Raw genomic sequence first — 18,332 nt, forward strand, 5'->3', positions numbered from 1 at the left:
ATTTGTGTACCGTCTGCGCCGGATTTCTACAAACAAAATTAGCTAAATTTCGGAAGTTTAGGCTGTTTTTTGAAATACCGGATCGCCCGCGATTGGATCTACGGTGGCAGATCATTGTAAATTTGAAAGGATCTTGGCATTTGCGAAGTGTGAGTGGTAAAAAGGAAAGGGTGTTGTTTTTTTTATTGATTGCAAAAGTGCGTGATTGGCGACGAGTTGTGTGAATGTATTTGGAAGCATACCAGTGGAGTGAAAAACCTCAAAATGGGAGTTTGATTCGTAACTGCGGAAATTTTGTGCATTTCTTTTGGGGATAACGTAAAACAAGTTTTAAGAAGTGACGTGAATGTATGAATTTCTGTTGAATATACTGCGATATTGGCAATTGTAGTGAGTGAGTAGCAGTGGCAGCCGTCGATCGCTCGCCTTTCTCATCTCAGTGCGTTGTTTTTATGTTTTCTGCAGCCAAGTGAGCGGTGAGTCAGCTTCAAGCTGTGTGCGTTCAAAAGTGAGAGGATTGTGTTTGATGGTGCAAAATTTGATTCTCTCTCGCGCTGCAAACGTCAAAGGCCTGCTGTTTGATTCTGTCAGTGCAGAGAAGGCGCGCCTACAGCACTGGTATAAGTGCACCCGTGGATTAGTGGTGGTGTTGTATTTTGCTTCTCTTCTCGATTGATTGTATATCAAGTTTTGTGAGGCAGTAAAAAAGTGGAAAATAGAGGAAATTAACGAGAAAATAATGCTTTTGATTGATTGAAAATTGAAAGAAATTATTGCGAATTAAAGTGATAGTGTGAGAACCGGGCAGTGGTGCAATTTTCTTTGATTAATAATTGATTGGAGTTAAACTGCTCGGGGAGTGAGTGGAAGGAGCCCGCAACCTCGGGTTTGGAACAAGATGAGTGACATCATTGTGGATTACGGGAGCCTCCCGGATGATATCCGGGAAAAACTGGCCGAATTGGAATTGGAACTATCTGAAGGTAAGTTTCATCCATTTTCATTCTACTAAATTTCTCCTGAAAGTTCCATGTCTCGTCTCGACGAAAATCGCAAGCAAAATTTTTGCAGACGGATCGATAATTTAATGACATTTTCTCCCATGGTTTTCCACCACCTGCTCTTTCTCTCATACTCGTTCTCGCATTCGCCCACATTTTCCGTCGCCATTCTTCAACCGTTGGGGCCCGGCTTTCCCTGTTTTCCCGTTTTCCGTTTATCGCTAATGATTTTCCCTCCTATACCAAAAGTAACTAACTCGCATTGTGAGTTGGTGTTTGTTCTCTTGATATCAAACTCTCAAAAACTCACTTCGTCTGCTGCCAAGATTTTTGATACAACAGGATGCAGGAAAATGCGCTTTGCTCACTCGTCTATTTGTTGTCCACCGATTGGGCCGCCCATCCTCCGTTTCCTGTTGTTTGCATATTGGCTGATTCGAATCTTACACGGGTCTACGCTGCAATCGAGAATCGTTGCAACATGCCAAAGGCCGGATGCGGTGTGGATTATTGCCGAAAAAGGGAAAGGCTCCATCGCTTTCTATTTGTATGCGTTCATTGCAGGAGAATCGAGATAGCTTATGCCTACCTCTAGTACATGCGACAGGCTTTATCAGTCTCGGAAATACCGATGCATTGATAAAGTAATAAATCCATCGCAAGAGTGAGGAAGTGCTGCAATGTTTCCTGGAATGTTATCATATTTGTGAGTCAAAACATAAGCGCTTATCAAAGTTTGTTATCGATCTTAGGATGGTTGTCAATTGGCAATGGTTTTTCAAAAGTTATACTAAAGAGACGAAGCAGCTCAGGACTGAAAGTTTCTATAATAAAAGTAAGAAGAAGAAGAGTCATACTGACTCTTTTACTCAATTGTTTCTCAATTGAGTTTGCTAGGGATGTTACTTTTCTACCTATGCCTACTAATAATAGTTTGTATTGAAAATTTGTTTAGATATCTTTTAATAATAATTCAAGAACAACATGTGAAAAGGGCATACAAGCTTTTTGTAAACAAACCTTCTTATGCCCTTTTCTCGCTCCCCATATTACACCAACGCAAACCATTAACATTAGCGGGTAGGGTAAGCTTTCCCCTTACCGATGATGTTGTTGGTTTGCGTGGGCGACCCTCGGTTGGCGAAAAAAGGCCCTACAAAGGTTTGTTTACAAAAAGCTTGTATGCCCTTTTCACATGTGGCTCTTGAATTGTTTTGTTAATTTTGTGTTTTTGAACATCATTGTGCCCATTGTGTTCTTCATAAATGATAAAAATTCGTCTAAAAATAATAACTTATTATGGACGGCCACATTATGCCTTGAAATTTATTTTAATAAAAAATTGAAAGAGGCATATGCACAAAAGTGTGAAGTCTCTTAAATACAACAATAACAAATCAAATTGTCCCTAGTTTTGTCCAAGACATAATTGCAGAATAGTGTAGTAAGGACTTCGCAAATTTGATGTATGTAAGGCATTTTTTATTGTTTACTTAATTATTAGTTATTAAAATATTTATATTATACCAAATATGTATACATCATATGCAACAAATTAAGAAAATCCACTCTTGTCGAGAGAGGTCCTAACAGTAAAACGAGGCGTTGCATAATTTTCATCTAGATAACAGGGCTGAGTCTCTTTTTAGTGACTTTTATACTTTTTTGAAGGTGGTCACTAAAAATTCCCCTAAAGTCACTTTTTTCGACATTTCTGCTTGAATTGCAGTAAAGAAACATTTATTCTATAAATAAATAAAAGTTGTTACAGTATTACGGACACTACGGTATGCTTAGTTCCTAGTTCATTAAACTAACGAACGGAGAAGTACGCTGAAGAAACCAAGACAATCAACAGCCAAATACAATAATCGAGACGAGTTAACTGGGAAATCGGGAAAAACGGAACATGCCGAAAACTCGATTTCACCGGGAAAAAAACCGGGATAGACCCGTGTACTAGGGGAAGTACAAATTGATCTGCAGTAATATTTGGTGTAAAAATTGCGCAAATTGGTAATTATTATAATTTTTAGTATAAATATTAATGATATTAACTGTCAAGCGGACAGCTTCAAAGTAAAAAAAATAACAGTGTAACTTTAACGCATACACTCAATGACGTTTCACCGTTGTTGTTTATATTTACTGTAGCTTTCATTTTTGCCTAGATTTTCGTTTTCGATAACTCTGATCGATTTCGACTTCAACTTTTCATGATAAAAACGGTACTGGACGTTCCCCCAGTAGCAAATTTTGCCAGTTGCAGGCTCATGGCAAATCAAGTGTAATACGACCACGGAACCATCACTCTGGGACTCCGTTTACAGGGGAGGCGTAGTCAGTCGAATCCCGTTCCATCGGAGGACAGCACATTGGTTCGCAGACGATGAAGAATTTTTGGAAATTAATGACTATTTTCTGGGACAGAAGTGCGACCGATTATTTGCACTGAGATCAGCTAACAAATAATGCCGAATTTTTTAGAACAAGGAGCGGATTTTGGTGGCGGTGGCCAGCAAGATCATCAAAAAATTACTTGCATCTGGTGTGAAATCCATTTTTTACTTAATGAATGTCAAATGTACACTTCAAACCAAAAATAGTCAAATACAAAAAAAAAACAACTGTCAGACTAAGTATAAGATTCGCAAATATCACACATATTAAAATATTTAATATTTCCACCATCGATATTGATGCTGATACTTGGACCTGTCCTTCCCCTAGCCCGTGTACTAGTAGAAATATTCCAGATGCTGAACAACGAAATGTGTTTTTTTATCGTAGTCACGGGAAAACTCTTGCGTCATTCGTGACTTGTCGAGGATGAGATTTGAACTCGTGACTTTAACTTGAGAGTTATGGATGTCAACCACTACGCCGGGGTCACACCGACACAACGAAATGTCATTACAGTTTAAATTAGTCAGCATTGATTTAAGTTTCTCTTGTGCTCAATGTTCCCCTTGACACCTTAATCTCACTTTAACCACAGACAAACAGACGTAACTCTTTGAAAAACTTATTCTTGAAAACATAGTATCTCAAAACATATAACTTCAGTAACGACATCTATCTGGCTTCTCGCGGAAAACAAGCTTGCCCGCTAACTCGTAAACAATATTGCATAAAATTTCTATAGAATATATAGAAACGTCAAAGTGATCCGATGCCACCGCTGCGGCGAGTAGTTCGCGGAACTGATAATATTCAAATCAACCGTTAAATGCATGAACGAAGATACACAATGAAGAGTTACGTCTGTTTGTCTGTGCTTTAACTATTTGTTTTGTATTACTTCTGCGTGAAGTTAACGATTTACATAGTTGAAGATGCTAATTTCAAATAAAATACTAAAAGTGGTAATTTTTATAAAATAGATGAGGAGATGAACGTATAGAGTTGATAACGTTCCCTAGAATGCTACTCATAATCCCCATAATATTCTCTTCAGAACTACCTTAGAATTCGCATATAGTTCTCCTTATAATTTTCTTGAAATATTTCTCAAAATTACTCTACAAAATTACTCGAAGAAAAATTCCATTGAAAGTCGCCCCATAATTCCTTTATTATCATCCCTAGAATTCCTCTACAATTCCTCTCAAAACTTATTTTTTTCATTTATAATAATTCTCTAGCCAACGCTTCGGAGTGTCAGAATCTTATAAAATTTCCAAGTCCAACCATGTTTTTTTTTTTATTTGAGATCTTTAAACTACGCCATATTTGAAGCCAGAAATTTCGCAAAGTTCTAAAATGTAAAAAAAAATTAAATCAAAAATTTATTGAACATTTTCTCATAAATCTCAAAAAAAAAATCCTAATTTGAGAATTTTAATGGATCCTTATCATATAGAAGCCGGCGCCGGTGGTGTAGTGGTAAGAGTGACTGCTTTCTCACCCCAATGGGTCTGAGGTCAATCCCAGCCGAGGTCGGTGGGATTTTTCTGAGGTGATAAAAATCTCTGGTCACGTCTTCCTTCGGAAGGGAAACAAAGCCGCTAGTATCGGCCCATGTGTGTTTTAATGTCTATCAATACGGCCTAGTGCCGTTCGAATAATTTACATGTAACTTAGATAAATTTTAATAGTCATTTAAGAGCATTTCAAATTTCAAAAATTATCTAAATTATGCTGGTTATCTCTCACCCCAGTAGGCCTGGGTTCAATCCCAGTCGGCGCCGCCGGGATGTTCTGAGGCATAACATCTCTGATCACGTCTTCCTTCGGAAGGGAAGTAAAGCCGTTGGTCCCCGGTTCATGAGTTGATGGGTCGATAGGTAGGGTCCAGGTGTGGGAGCTGCCTTCCTGGCACGTCGGTAGCATTGGTGCTCAGCACGGAAAACAAATCAAGGAAAAAAAAAAGGTGTAAGACATGCCGGAATAACAAAAAAGTTCATTATACTTTATTTTATAACACCAACATAGTTTTTTTTGTTAGTTTTAACAACATTACCATAAATCACCTGCCATGTTAATGGCTATGGTTTTTTTTTTCAATACACAGCATGAGAATATACTAAAGAAGTACATTACATAAGTTTGTACTAATTTTATATTCAAAAGGTGTGGTTTAGAGACGATGCTCGTCTTGCCCTATATGGCCATCTTACCCCACTTTCTCGTAAATCTTAACATGTTCCAACAAACATTGAAAGTGTAATAAGAGCTTGAGATTATTCATGCAAAAATATGCTTATTAAATAACCTTTTTTTTTAATCAACGTTAAGAACGTTTAACCTTTTGTATTTTTCTTGGAACTTCCTTAAAGTTCTCTTCTGAATCTCCCTCAGTATTCCTCTGAAATTATCCCCAAAATCCCTATAAATTCTGTTTATTCTCTTGAAATTCTTCTTAAAAATCACTTATTATTTTACTCACAATCCACATACAATTATCCTCAGAATCACCTAGGAATTCTCCTTACATCATTCCTACGTAATTTTTCGAAAAATTTCTCAGGACTTAATATCAGAACTAATTCGGGATTCTTGTCAGAGCTTCGTTGATTTTTTCTCCGAGTTCTCCTCAGAATGTGGTTGAAATAATTCATCATCGGTAGTATACACATACATTTCTACATTATTAATACGAAACTGACATTGTGAATGTAAGAGTTGAACTTAAATTTGACATCAATATTCACGTCAAGATATGTAATCTCCCGAACGCGATCAATAGTCTGATTATTAATTACAACAGAGACGTTACCACGAATTTTGCTTTACTTGTATAAACTTTCAACTGCTTACATTTCATGCATCTACTTAGAGAACGCAACCCAAGTAACAATTTTGGTTTTATAAGGGTTCTGTAGACCATGATTTAGATTTGTAGCATGCTTTAAAACCACTATAAAACTTGAAAAGTTACTTGGGAAAGCTTCATTCAAGTGTGAGATCGCAACTTCTAAATGCTTAACTGCAATGAATAATAGAGTATCATCTGAAAAAAGATTAATGTCGCAAAATCTTAAAACACGCCGCAAGTCATTAATATACATTATAAATAAAAGGAGCCCTAATACACTTCCCTAGGGTACTTCAAAGTGATTCGCCGCGATTAGAAATATAGTCATTAAAAACAGTCCGTTGAGTACTGTCAGATAAGTAGCTTTCAAAACATTTATATGCAGTACTTGTAATTTCATTGATTGATTGATCTTGACAATAAGGGCCTAGACATTGTTTCAAAAGCGTGTTTCAGATCATAAAATACAGCAACAGTCGTAGTTTATTACTTATTACATATTTTAAGCTTATGAATTTAGAAAAATATGGATGGATTTCTTTGTCTGGAAATCATGGATTTTTTTTATTGAACACTAAGTAGAGAGCAGACTTAACGTTCCAATTTGCTTGCAATAGGCAATGAAGAAGATCCAACAGTTGCCCTAAAGCTTGATACATAAAACAGTAATTATTATTAGTTTCAGCTATTTGAAGGCCGTTGGGTTTTCTGCTGTGAAGAACACTATGATGTACCTTCAACATTATGTGACCAGCAACCATGAGTCGATGTATATACTAAGAATGTTTCCAGCAAACAATGATAATCATCACTGCCGACCACATGGTTCAAATCCCAGCATCGTTCTGGTCATTCTTCTTTTGTCTGTCGGATCATATGTTGTCCACTGCGTGCAAAGCTTATATACAACAATATGCGAGAGTATCTTGGGCGAATGAAACAACAGCAGTGTAAGTGCTTTCCATTTACTTTCCGTCTTTGCGTCTACTTTTCACATTTTGTTTTCTCCCTCGACCAGGCCGGACTTCAATTAGAGAAGTGTTTATTTTGCGTTCCATTACTGCAATCTTTCATCCCTCATTGCTGTGTGTTACTGGCAAAAATGAGCGTTCGGTGATGACTTTAGAAGTGTATGTGCAGCTTTCGAGTAAATGTTAAAGAGCAAGTCTACTGTTCAAGAAATTTTAGCGGATTTTATCATTCGTACAACTCTTACATGTTCCTAAGCTAACCCCATACCCAACCATGGACTAAGATATGGAAATGTAGTCCATAACAATGTAGCAACGATCACGTTCACAATGTGATGGATACAAAAATAAAACACCTCTTAAGTGTAATACTCAAAAAAGGGAAATCATCCAGCCGGTGTTTGCACGGCCAATGAGAATTACTCTGAGAGGGAGTTACTTCTACTCAGTTGTATGCGAAATTTATAAAAAATGCAGTTACTCAGACCTGAGTAAGTAGCAGTTTTTAGATATTTCCCCATTTAACTGAGTAGAAATGACTCCCTCTTTAAGTTATTCTCATTGACCGTGTGCATAGCTACATATTAGCATGATGGTGATGGCGGGTTGGTATGCTGTTTGCGTTGTCATACATTTTGCTTCTTTGATGATCCGTTATTTAGGCACCGATGGCACAAAAGCACCTAACCACCGGAAGTGGTAAATCGAGTGTCCGACCCGCAGACAACAGTGCGTTTTTTGTACTTTTTACCATAAACAGACTTGCCTAGAAATGATAAATTGTCGTAATCGGAGGGTGTGAAGGATGTAAAAGCTGCCATAATAGATTGTTTTGAGCGGCTTATTTTCATGGTTAAGGTAAACGGACATAATTTGATGGAGGTTGCTTTTATTGGGAAACGTAGATTTGAATCTAGGAAATTAATTTAACAATGTTATCAATTTATAGCTGGTTTACGGCGAATCATAAACTCAGCACCATACGGAACAGCTGTCCACAAACAACTATTGGAACAGTAAGGACCATTGAAGTGAGATGTATGTATATTGGGGTGCTTCATTTTGAAAAAAATGTGTTAGATTTCTTAGAGGTCACCCTCCAGTTTCGTTCAAAGCCTCAAAATATTTTGGCGAATTACTATCGGATTTTATTGAATTTCACTTACACCGCTCTAACTTTGGTTTAGTTGTCCGTTACGTTAAAAAATAATAATAAGCCTGTTGTTGTTGTGTTGAAATTGGTGTTGTCTGGTAAAAATTCAACTATCAGTTTACCCTATTTTGTCATTATTTCGCAATTTTATCTTTCTTTACTTACTGCCAAAATAACCGTAACAACAACATGCTTGTTGGCCATTGTCATAGTAACCACATTTTTTTTCAGTATATGGAAAACTAGAACCAAACTTAGAGCTTTATACACTGACCCCACAATTATGGATTAGCTAAAAATAATTATGGATCAGTCAGTCTAGCGTGTTAATCAAATGGAAGTGATGCATAATTGTGGAGTTAGTGTGTAAGTGAAATTTAAAATGCTTCTATAGTTATTCCCATACGAATTTTAAACCATTTGCGCGGCCTCTAAACCTTGATAAATCTTTACCATTTTTTGCACCGACTCATATTTTGGGGTTATAATTAAAACTGGACGGTGGCCTATAAGAAATCTAATACTTTTTTTTTCATAATTAAGCACCCCAATGTATATTTTCAAGGTTCCCCTTATAGGTACTCTAATAAAAAAAAAATCCTTAAACGAACGATAACCCAAATGATTGAAATGGTTCGGATGATATCCCGAACACGTCGTTAAGCAAAATAACCATAACGTTTTTATTAGGATAGCAATATATTGAAAATATACAACATCATCCCCAACCGTAGACAGGAATGTGTTCGACCGTGTCATTGACTTAATTACTTTACTCCAGACGTATATATGCAACTTGCGCACGTGCTCCAGCTGCTACAGCTGCTGCAGTGGGCCGCTATCGTCGTCTTCCGCATCATACCCTGGGACTGGTCTGTTACATAATAGACCAACAGGCTCTCATTATGCTCAACCAACTCAAACATTGCCACCATCACTGTCTGGTACAGCTTACATTCTCACACTTAGATGCACCTTCAGCCGGTGCTATTCAAACAGACCGTTACTGGCTAGCTTATCTATGACTGGTCTAACTGCACTCTTACTTATGTACCGCCTTCCACTTGAGGGATTCTAGTCACAAGATTGGCGCAAATGCACTCGTTTCCGATTATTAAAGTATTTCCAAATCTGTAACTTGAGTCGTTTATCCCATCATCTCTAATGGTTGTAGCTACTGGAATAGGACGACGGTGCGATGATGCATCTCGAGAGTGCCGTAAACATGTAATAAAGCAATTTAAAAGAGTGTGTGCGTCGGGAAACAAAAATTGCGTGCCGCCACTCGGCAAATGTGCACCAGATCACTCTCAGTTAATAAAAATGCGCTGCGTTTAAATACTACTCAAAGCGTTAACCCTCGATATTTGGGAGCTAACATCTGGATAATGGGATGCTCATTGTGAAAAATTGGGTATTGTGTCTGAAATATTATCGCGTTTTTTTAACGCAGGTGTATGACATATTTTTATTTGATACATGGATGCAGGGTGTTAGTGATTAATCATGATTAACTATTAATATTAATGATTCACCATCAGTCCGCATCGTGCTCTCTTGCCGTGCGGATCTATTTGCTTTTTGCTGAAGGAAGTGTTACTACTACCTAAAGCTACAACAAATTTAAACAGCACTTTTCAGTGCTCAACCTGTAAAAAATTTTCTACCTTGTTCAACTCTTATTCCTCTTCGATCCTTGTTTGGACCCTACCCGAGGTAATCCTTCTTGGATATCGATTTGGAAAATTCCTCTTCGATCCTTCAGATTCTTATAGTAATCTGCTTGGAAGTCGATTTGGATAGAAATTTACTGCCGCCATGGCGCCTAAACGCAAAAGAAAGGGGCAAACTCTTGACCCCCCTTCTGATGAAATTAATTTGAGTAATCAATTTGATTTGCTCACGGATGATGAGAATGATCCATCATCCAAGAAAAATTCTAGTAAACTTTCCCGGCTTAATGCCAAGAAGGAAAAGATTCCCCCTATTGTGATAACCACTTCCGATTTCCATGCTCTTCGCATGGAACTTTTGAATTTCGTGAAAGTTAAGTTTTCACTACAAATTGGACGACGGGGTGAATGCCGTGTATTGGCTGAAGGATTTAAATGTCTTCTGAAGTATCTTACTGAGAAGCTGCATAAATTTTTTACTTGCGACACCAAAACTGAACGTGTGTTCAAGGTTGTCATGAAAGGACTGCTCAGTGGTGAATCCCTGGATCAGATCAAAGATGAACTGGTAAAATTACTTGGAGTTGTGCCACTCCAAGTAATCAAAATGAAAATGAAATCCCGTCCTAGCGATTCGCGCAACGGGATTTCTAATGATTTTTATTTAGTTCACTTCAAGTCTAGTGAACTAAACAACCTTAAGGCCTTAGAAAAAGCTTGCCTTATGCTCCATGCCCGAGTGAAGTGGGAACACTTCATGAAGACTGGAGGAAATTTCCAAAACCTCACCCAGTGCCGTAAGTGCCAGGGATGGGGTCACGGAACTAAAAATTGCTACATGCCAGCTAAATGCATGAATTGTGGTGATTCATTTCACGCAAAGGACGACTGTCCTGTGAAGGAAGATCCTAAGAAATTTAAATGTTCAAATTGTGGTGAAAACCACAAATCCAAATCTAAGCGACAAGTAGGAAACGCTCCACGTTTCCGACCAGGTACAAATTCCTCTGCTGTTAACAACGGTCAGCGAGGAACAAATTCTACATTCGTACCCGTAGGTACAAATATCACCCTGCTTCAAATGTTTCATCTGTACCTACTCCCCTCGCTGCTAACAATGTACAACGAGTTAATGGAGCTACCTATGCTGCTATTGCAACGGGTAGAAATCAAAATACTAACCAACGTAATTACAACGGAAATTTTGACAATTATGACTTAGGAAGCATTACTGCCTCTAAAATGGATTTTTTACAGAAATCATTAATTGACATGTTTTCAGATATGCTTAAATCTAACTCCATGTTTAATACTATTCAAACTGGGGTAAATTTGCAAATAATATTGTCATGACTTTAAAATTCAGCAATGGATTTTAAAGCATTAAATATTTTAAATTGGAATGCTCGATCTCTTAAAGATAATGAAGACGAGCTATTTAACTTTTTGAGAGTTCATAACGTGCATATTGCCGTTATAACTGAAACGTTCCTTAAACCTGACCATAAGGTTAAGAAGGACGCAAATTATTTGATTTATAGAAATGATCGTCTTGATGGACCCTGTGGTGGCGTTGCCATCATTGTTCATAGACGAATCAAACATAAAACTCTTTCTTCATTTGAAACCAAAGTTTTTGAAAAAATTTGGACAACTTACGTTTATAGCTGCCTATTTGCCATTCCAATGCGTAGGCCAGAAAAAGAATTTTCTCAAGGGTGACCTCCGGAAACTTACCCGTCATATGCCTAAATTCTTTATTATTGGTGATTTTAATGCAAAACACCACTCATGGAATAATGCTCAAAGCAATTCCAATGGTAATATTCTGTTTGATGATTGTTCTGCAGGTTATTACACTATTCAATATCCAAACAGCCCAACATGCTTTTCTTCTGCAAGAAATCCCTCAACTATTGATTTGGTCTTAACTGATTCATGTCAACTTTGTAGCCAATTGGTTACCCATGCTGACTTCGGTTCTGATCACCTTCCAGTAACTTTTGAAATATCCCAAGAAATAATGTGTAATCCCAACAGCTCTACTTTCAATTACCATAGAGCTGATTGGGAGCAGTTTCGAACATTTATGGAATATAACTTCGATCCAAACATTCCTTTGAAAACTAAAGATGAAATTAATTATGCTCTTGAATCTCTGTCTACTTCTATAGTTGAAGCAAGAGCTGCCTCAGTACCAAAATGCGAGGTTAAATTCGATTCAATTATTATAGACGACGATCTTCAGGTCTTGATCCGTCTTAAAAATGTCCGTAGGAGACAATATCAAAGAACACGCGATCCTGCCATGAAAGTTATCTGGCAAATTAAAAAGCGATTCTCTGCCCTAAATGACAAAACTTTTGAAAATAATGTTTCTAAATTAGACCCGAGTTCCAAACCCTATTCCAGCGCTTAAAGAAGGTGGTAAAATTTTGATCACAAATTTGGAAAAAGCTCAGAAACTTGCTAAGCAATTCGAGAGTTCCCATAATTTCAATTTGGGTCTTACTAGTTCTATTGAGAATCAGGTTGCTCGAGATTTTCTGAATATTTTCTCTCGGGAAAATATTTTTGATGATTCTTGGGGGACTGATTTGGACGAAGTAAGGTCTATAACTAAAAAGTTTCAAAATATGAAAGCTTCAGGTGATGATGGAATTTTCTATATCCTCATCAAAAAACTCCCAGAGAGTACCTTGTCTTTCTTGGTAAAATTATTTAACAGATGTTTCCATTTGGCATACTTTCCTGATAAATGGAAAAATGCAAAAGTTGTTCCAATTTTGAAGCAAGATAAAAATCCAGCTGAAGCTTCTAGCTACCGCCCAATAAGTTTGCTTTCTTCAATAAGTAAACTTTTTGAAAAGATAATTTTGAATAGAATGATGCTTCACATCAATACGAACTCAATTTTTGCAGATGAGCAGATTGGATTTCGCCATGGGCATTCAACTACTCATCAACTCTTAAGAGTTACTAATTTAATTCATTCAAACAAATCTTAAGGCCAATCAACTGGAGTTGCTCTTCTAGACATAGAAAAAGCATTCGACAATGTTTGGCATGAAGGTTTGATTGTTAAATTGAAAAAGTTTAATTTTCCACTTTACATTATGAAATTAGTTCAGAATTATTTAACTGACAGAACTCTGCAGGTAAATTATCAAAATTCAAAATCTAATCGACTACCTGTTAGAGCAGGAGTTACTCTGGGCCTATATTGTATAACATTTTCACTTCGGACCTGCCTGATTTACCTCAGGGTTGCCACAAATCTTTGTTCGCTGATGACACAGGCATTTCCGCTAAAGGAAGAAGTCTTCGTATTATTTGCAGCAGACTGCAGAAAAGTTTAGATATTTTCTCTTCTTATTTACAAAAATGGAAGATTTCTCCCAACGCTTCCAAAACTCAACTTATAATATTTCCACATAAGCCTAGAGCTTCGTTTTTGAAACCTAGTCACATAGTCACTATGAACGGAGTTCCAATTTCCTGGTCAAACCAAGTGAAATATCTTGGATTAATACTTGACCAAAAATTAACTTTTAGAGATCACATTGAGGGCATTCAAGCCAAATGTAACAAATATATAAAATGTTTGTATCCTCTTATAAACAGGAAATCCAAACTTTGCCTGACGAATAAACTTCTAATATTTAAACAAGTTTTTAGACCGGCCATGCTTTACGCTGTGCCAATATGGTCTTGTTGTTGCACTACCAGGAAAAAAGCACTTCAAAGGATTCAGAACAAAGTTCTGAAAATGAGTTTGAAGTTGCCTCCCTGGTATAGTACTACCGAAGTACATAGAATTTCGAATGTTGAGACTTTAGAACAAATGTCCAACAAAATAATTAATAATTTCAGGCAAAAATCGTTGCAATCCTCAATTGCAACGATTAATTCCCTTTATACTTAGATAAGATTTAGTTTTAGTTTTTAGTTTTAAGATATCAATTGTTATACTGACATGCAGGTTTTAAAAACCTGTTTAAAATACTGAATTGCCAAGACAGGAACAATGTAAAAACACTTAGCTATTTATCATAACAATTAAGGCTGGTAAGCTACTGTAGTAACTGGAGCACCTAGGTTGAAATGAAATGTAATTTATTTTGAATTTGGAACAAATAAAGAGTTAAAAAAAAAATAAAAAATGATTTACTATAATCACTTTTCACGATATTTTCAGACATTTTTTTATCGGAAATTGTTAATGTTAAGGTGAATATGACCTAGTGAATAAAAAAAATCAAAAATCGTTTTCTCTGAGACTGAATCTAAAATGAGATTGCCAAAAGCTCTCGTCCATGTTTTCCTTTTATTATTTCCGATCTGAAGTGATTTCTCAGAGAAAAACATGTTTTTAAATTTGTATTAACTCACTAGGTCACTTACACCTTAATCACATGCCTAATAAATACCACTAAAAGTATTTAAATGCAAATAATTACAGTCTTCAAAGTATTTAAATTGCTAAGATGTATTCTAAATATCATGCACTCATACCTGTAAGTGAGAGACCCTCGCAAAAATGGTAAATTCGAGTATTACATATTATAGGGTAGAGAACTACTTCGGCCTAATCGCCCAGTTTGGGCCTATCGAGCAGAAAACTTCAAATAAATCCATGATTTCAGAATTAACAAGTCAATTATGCGTTTGGTACGATACTTAATAAGCTGCGGAACGAAGTCAATGAGAACGCGTGATATGAAGGTTTGCACTCACTATTCCCAAAAACAAAAGAAGCGCTCCGACCGAACCAATTTTTATCTTCATCCGATAGGCCGAAGTGAATTCATTGGCGTTTCAATGGCGTTTTAATGCGTTATGCCGAGTTAAGAATCCGTAGGCCGAGTTTGGCGTCAAGAAGCAGTGTTAGACTTTTGACAATATCCCAACGATTGGTTTCTCTTTATCAAATCTTACGGTACGTACGGAAAGATAAATAAGCTTAAATGAGCATAATAGGCCGGAAATGGGGTAGTTAACCCTATTTAAATTACTAAGATATATTTTAAATATCATGCACTCATACCTGTAAGTGAGAGACCCTCGCAAAAATTGAAAATTCGAGTGTTAAATATTATATATTGAATTGTAGTACTGGATGGAAATTAAATAACATTGATGTTTTATGGAAGATGGATATCTCATTTTCTAGATTATCATCAGGGAGCATCACGTCTTAGATATTGGTTATGGTTTAAAATGATATACAAGTCGTTTGAAAATAGTTGTGAATATTTTTAATAAGCCAATTTATCAATGTTCCATATCTTATGAAAAAAGTCCTTATGCCAAGTCCCTGAAAACCGATTTTTAACAAAAACATTTTTTTTAGATAACACCAGATCCCGACGTTTTATGCATTTTTATGCCATTTGGCATCGAAAAACAAAAATCGATTTCTGAAATTTCTTGTGATTTTTGGATTAAAATAAACTCAAACTTTACCGATTTTGCATCACCTCAAATCACGTCCGATTTAGTCCAAATTTTACACAGGGCCCTTTTTTCGAGGCAATAAACATTTTGCACAAAATTCAAGATGACCATTTTCATTGGCATTGACACCAATAACACATATTGACGTCCCAACTAACAATATTAGCTGCAGATTTGCTTAAACAGGCCAAATTTGGCTTGTACAGCTTTTTTTTCCTGTAGTATAAGTCTACAGATAAAATGGTTACCCTTTATAACTGTCACTTTTAAAAATCGTCATAACGATTGAACGCTTGCATGATTTTTTGATATCAGTATATTTCAGATATACTACATATATAATCTTCAACTTAGCATACTTTAATTCAAGTCTCTCGCCCTTTACCTATAATTACAAGCCACATTTGTCACGAAAATTAACGACAGCTGGCCTGCACGTTTTAGTTCCAGCTGCACGTTTAGAACTCCAAAATTCCTGGTGATGCGTTTAAGCTCTGATATTGAAAGGATTTTCCACACATGGTTCCTTTTTACCTCCAAAATGATGCGAAAAATAAATGTTTCGTTCTTTCGAAGAGATTTCAGTTTCTAAAAGATATCACACGAATTTATACAGATTTATGACATGCTCCATTTTCACGCCCATGGCTGCTTGAAATCTAAAACAAATGATTTTTCAAATCCTACTATCTACTACTTGACAAGCTGATATTTGTACACACTTTAAAACAAATATACTTGAACATATACCTATTTTATCAATTGAGAATTGTATGTTTGGGAAATCGGTGACAGTTATTCTGAATCACCCTGTAAAATAAAAGGAACTCAATTATAGGTACTTTTTTCTCAGTACATGAATTTTCGAATATGTAGAAAACAGGTGAAAATTTTAATCAGTCTATGAATATACTAGTAAATCGAGTAAATATTTTCTCGATTTTTCTCTAAATCACGCAGATATTTGAGGAACATCGAAAAAAAATTTACGCAGTCTATGAGTGACCTGCGTTTGCGCGAATTTGAATAAACGGAACTCTAATTTGAGTTGGATTCAACGGCCGTGTATTTTTTTCCTTGATTTGTTTTCCGTTGATCTTGTTTTCCGTGCTGAGCACCAATGCTACCGACGCCAGGAAGGCAGCTCCCACACCTGGATCCTACCCCTATCGACCCATCAGAGATGTTAAGCCTCAGACTGTGATTGAACCCAGGCCTGCTGGGTGAGAGGTAATAACGCTTACCCCTACACCACAGGCGCCGCATAACGGCCGTGTATGAATCGGATTATTTTTTGTTCTTGACTGTGAGATCGTATACCGAAGATCAGTGAGCTAGTGACCACTTAAGCTAGATTCTATCAAACCTTATCGATTATGTTCAAGAAGTCAAAAATTCGTTGTGACATTGAATCCAATAATCTATTTCAAATATTTATTCTCCGCTTCCTATATTTACAATGCTCCACTGCGGTTTAGACTGGAGTAATATAATTTGGAAGTTTTGTTTATTTTGTGCTCAAAATCGAATATTACCTAAATTTCGTGCCTAACAACGAAAACTCTGTTTTATAAGGATATCTATGACTGCGTACCGTAAAGCGTAAGTTATTTGATTTATTTTGAGCAAATTTCAAGAGACCTCAAAATGTACAGTAGAAAAACTAAAGATAAATTCTCTTTCTATCGCCGTCCAAATTTCAAGTTGTGAGTTGTGACATTGAATACAAACGTGGAAAAGAAAACGATTATCGGTCGACACTTGGCGTCGGGTGCCACAATGCATCATCTGACAGCCAAGTTAATCTACTGTAATCATCAATCCCACCTTCCGACGGAGACAATATTCCCCTTCCATGTTTACTGGAGCTCTCGGTCAGGCTGTGTGTCGTCTATATTTATTCGGGTTACAGTTAATACAGAGCGAGAACTGTGTGTCACTGTAAACTGAAACTTGTGGACTTGATGGATGACTTCACTTTTACTGCCGGCTTCGATTCCGCTCACATTCTAGCGCCAATGTATCACCAATGGGAAAGTGAGACAACAAGACACATACCCATGCCATACCGTATACTGCGGCCAATCGATCGTGATTCGCGTTGGTTTCGTTTACTGCTTGTTTGTACGTTTAAATTTGTTTACCCTGTAAGATAGAATTACCTCATTCTGCCTCGTTTTGCTGCGGTTGCCGTTTATTGGTTGACACATCCAAACACAAAACTCCCTACTTTTAATGCTACAGGACGTTGACGGTTTGATGTGACACTCGGTTGACAGCACAGAACTGATGGCTGTAGACCTGTCACTCGACGGCAGCTTCAAAAGTTTGTAAGATTCCAGTTAGTGAAGTATATGCGTCTTTGGCGTTCACCTGTAGCTAAATAGGAGAACTAAATAATAACTAAAGTTTCCAAAAACGGAAGTTATATTCTATCGTTCTATTACGTCCAAATCAAGAATCTCATTGCAATTGTTCAGTATACCTCCAAGCCATTGACAAGGACAGAATGACATCCAATTTGAATGGATCATTCAACCGATCCCGCCTGTTTCCAGTGCTACCGGTTTGAAAACGAAATATTTTCAACCACCAACTAGGTCATAAAATTAGCAGTTTATCGCGTAAACAAAATGCCACCCCACGCAGGCGAGTTGAGCGAAACTGGTTGATTCTGCACATTAGATCCATCATTGCCACAAACACTATTCAATGCTTCGATAAACATCGACACCAACACAGTGAACGGATAGCGCTCAGACCAAACATATGGAGTGTATGATCACGAGAAGAAGACGATGAAGAAGCAGGAGGGTATGT

At 36.9% G+C, this 18,332-nt stretch overlaps 1 protein-coding gene across 1 annotated transcript in view; it reads left to right on the forward strand.

Annotated features, from left to right (window-relative positions):
• DIP2 (disco-interacting protein 2) overlaps positions 1–18,332 on the forward strand; it is a 321,435-nt gene continuing 303,103 nt past the window's right edge. The window contains exon 1 of the mRNA XM_065229771.1: positions 1–983. Coding sequence (XP_065085843.1) covers positions 899–983 — 85 coding nt within the window. The 5' untranslated portion in view covers positions 1–898. The remainder of the gene's footprint in view (positions 984–18,332) is intronic.

The sequence above is a fragment of the Ochlerotatus camptorhynchus genome, unplaced genomic scaffold (assembly GCF_037179485.1).
Source record: "Ochlerotatus camptorhynchus isolate MF236.1 unplaced genomic scaffold, CSIRO-AGI_Acam_v1.1 ptg000025l, whole genome shotgun sequence".
NCBI classification, from domain to species: Eukaryota; Metazoa; Arthropoda; class Insecta; order Diptera; family Culicidae; genus Ochlerotatus; species Ochlerotatus camptorhynchus.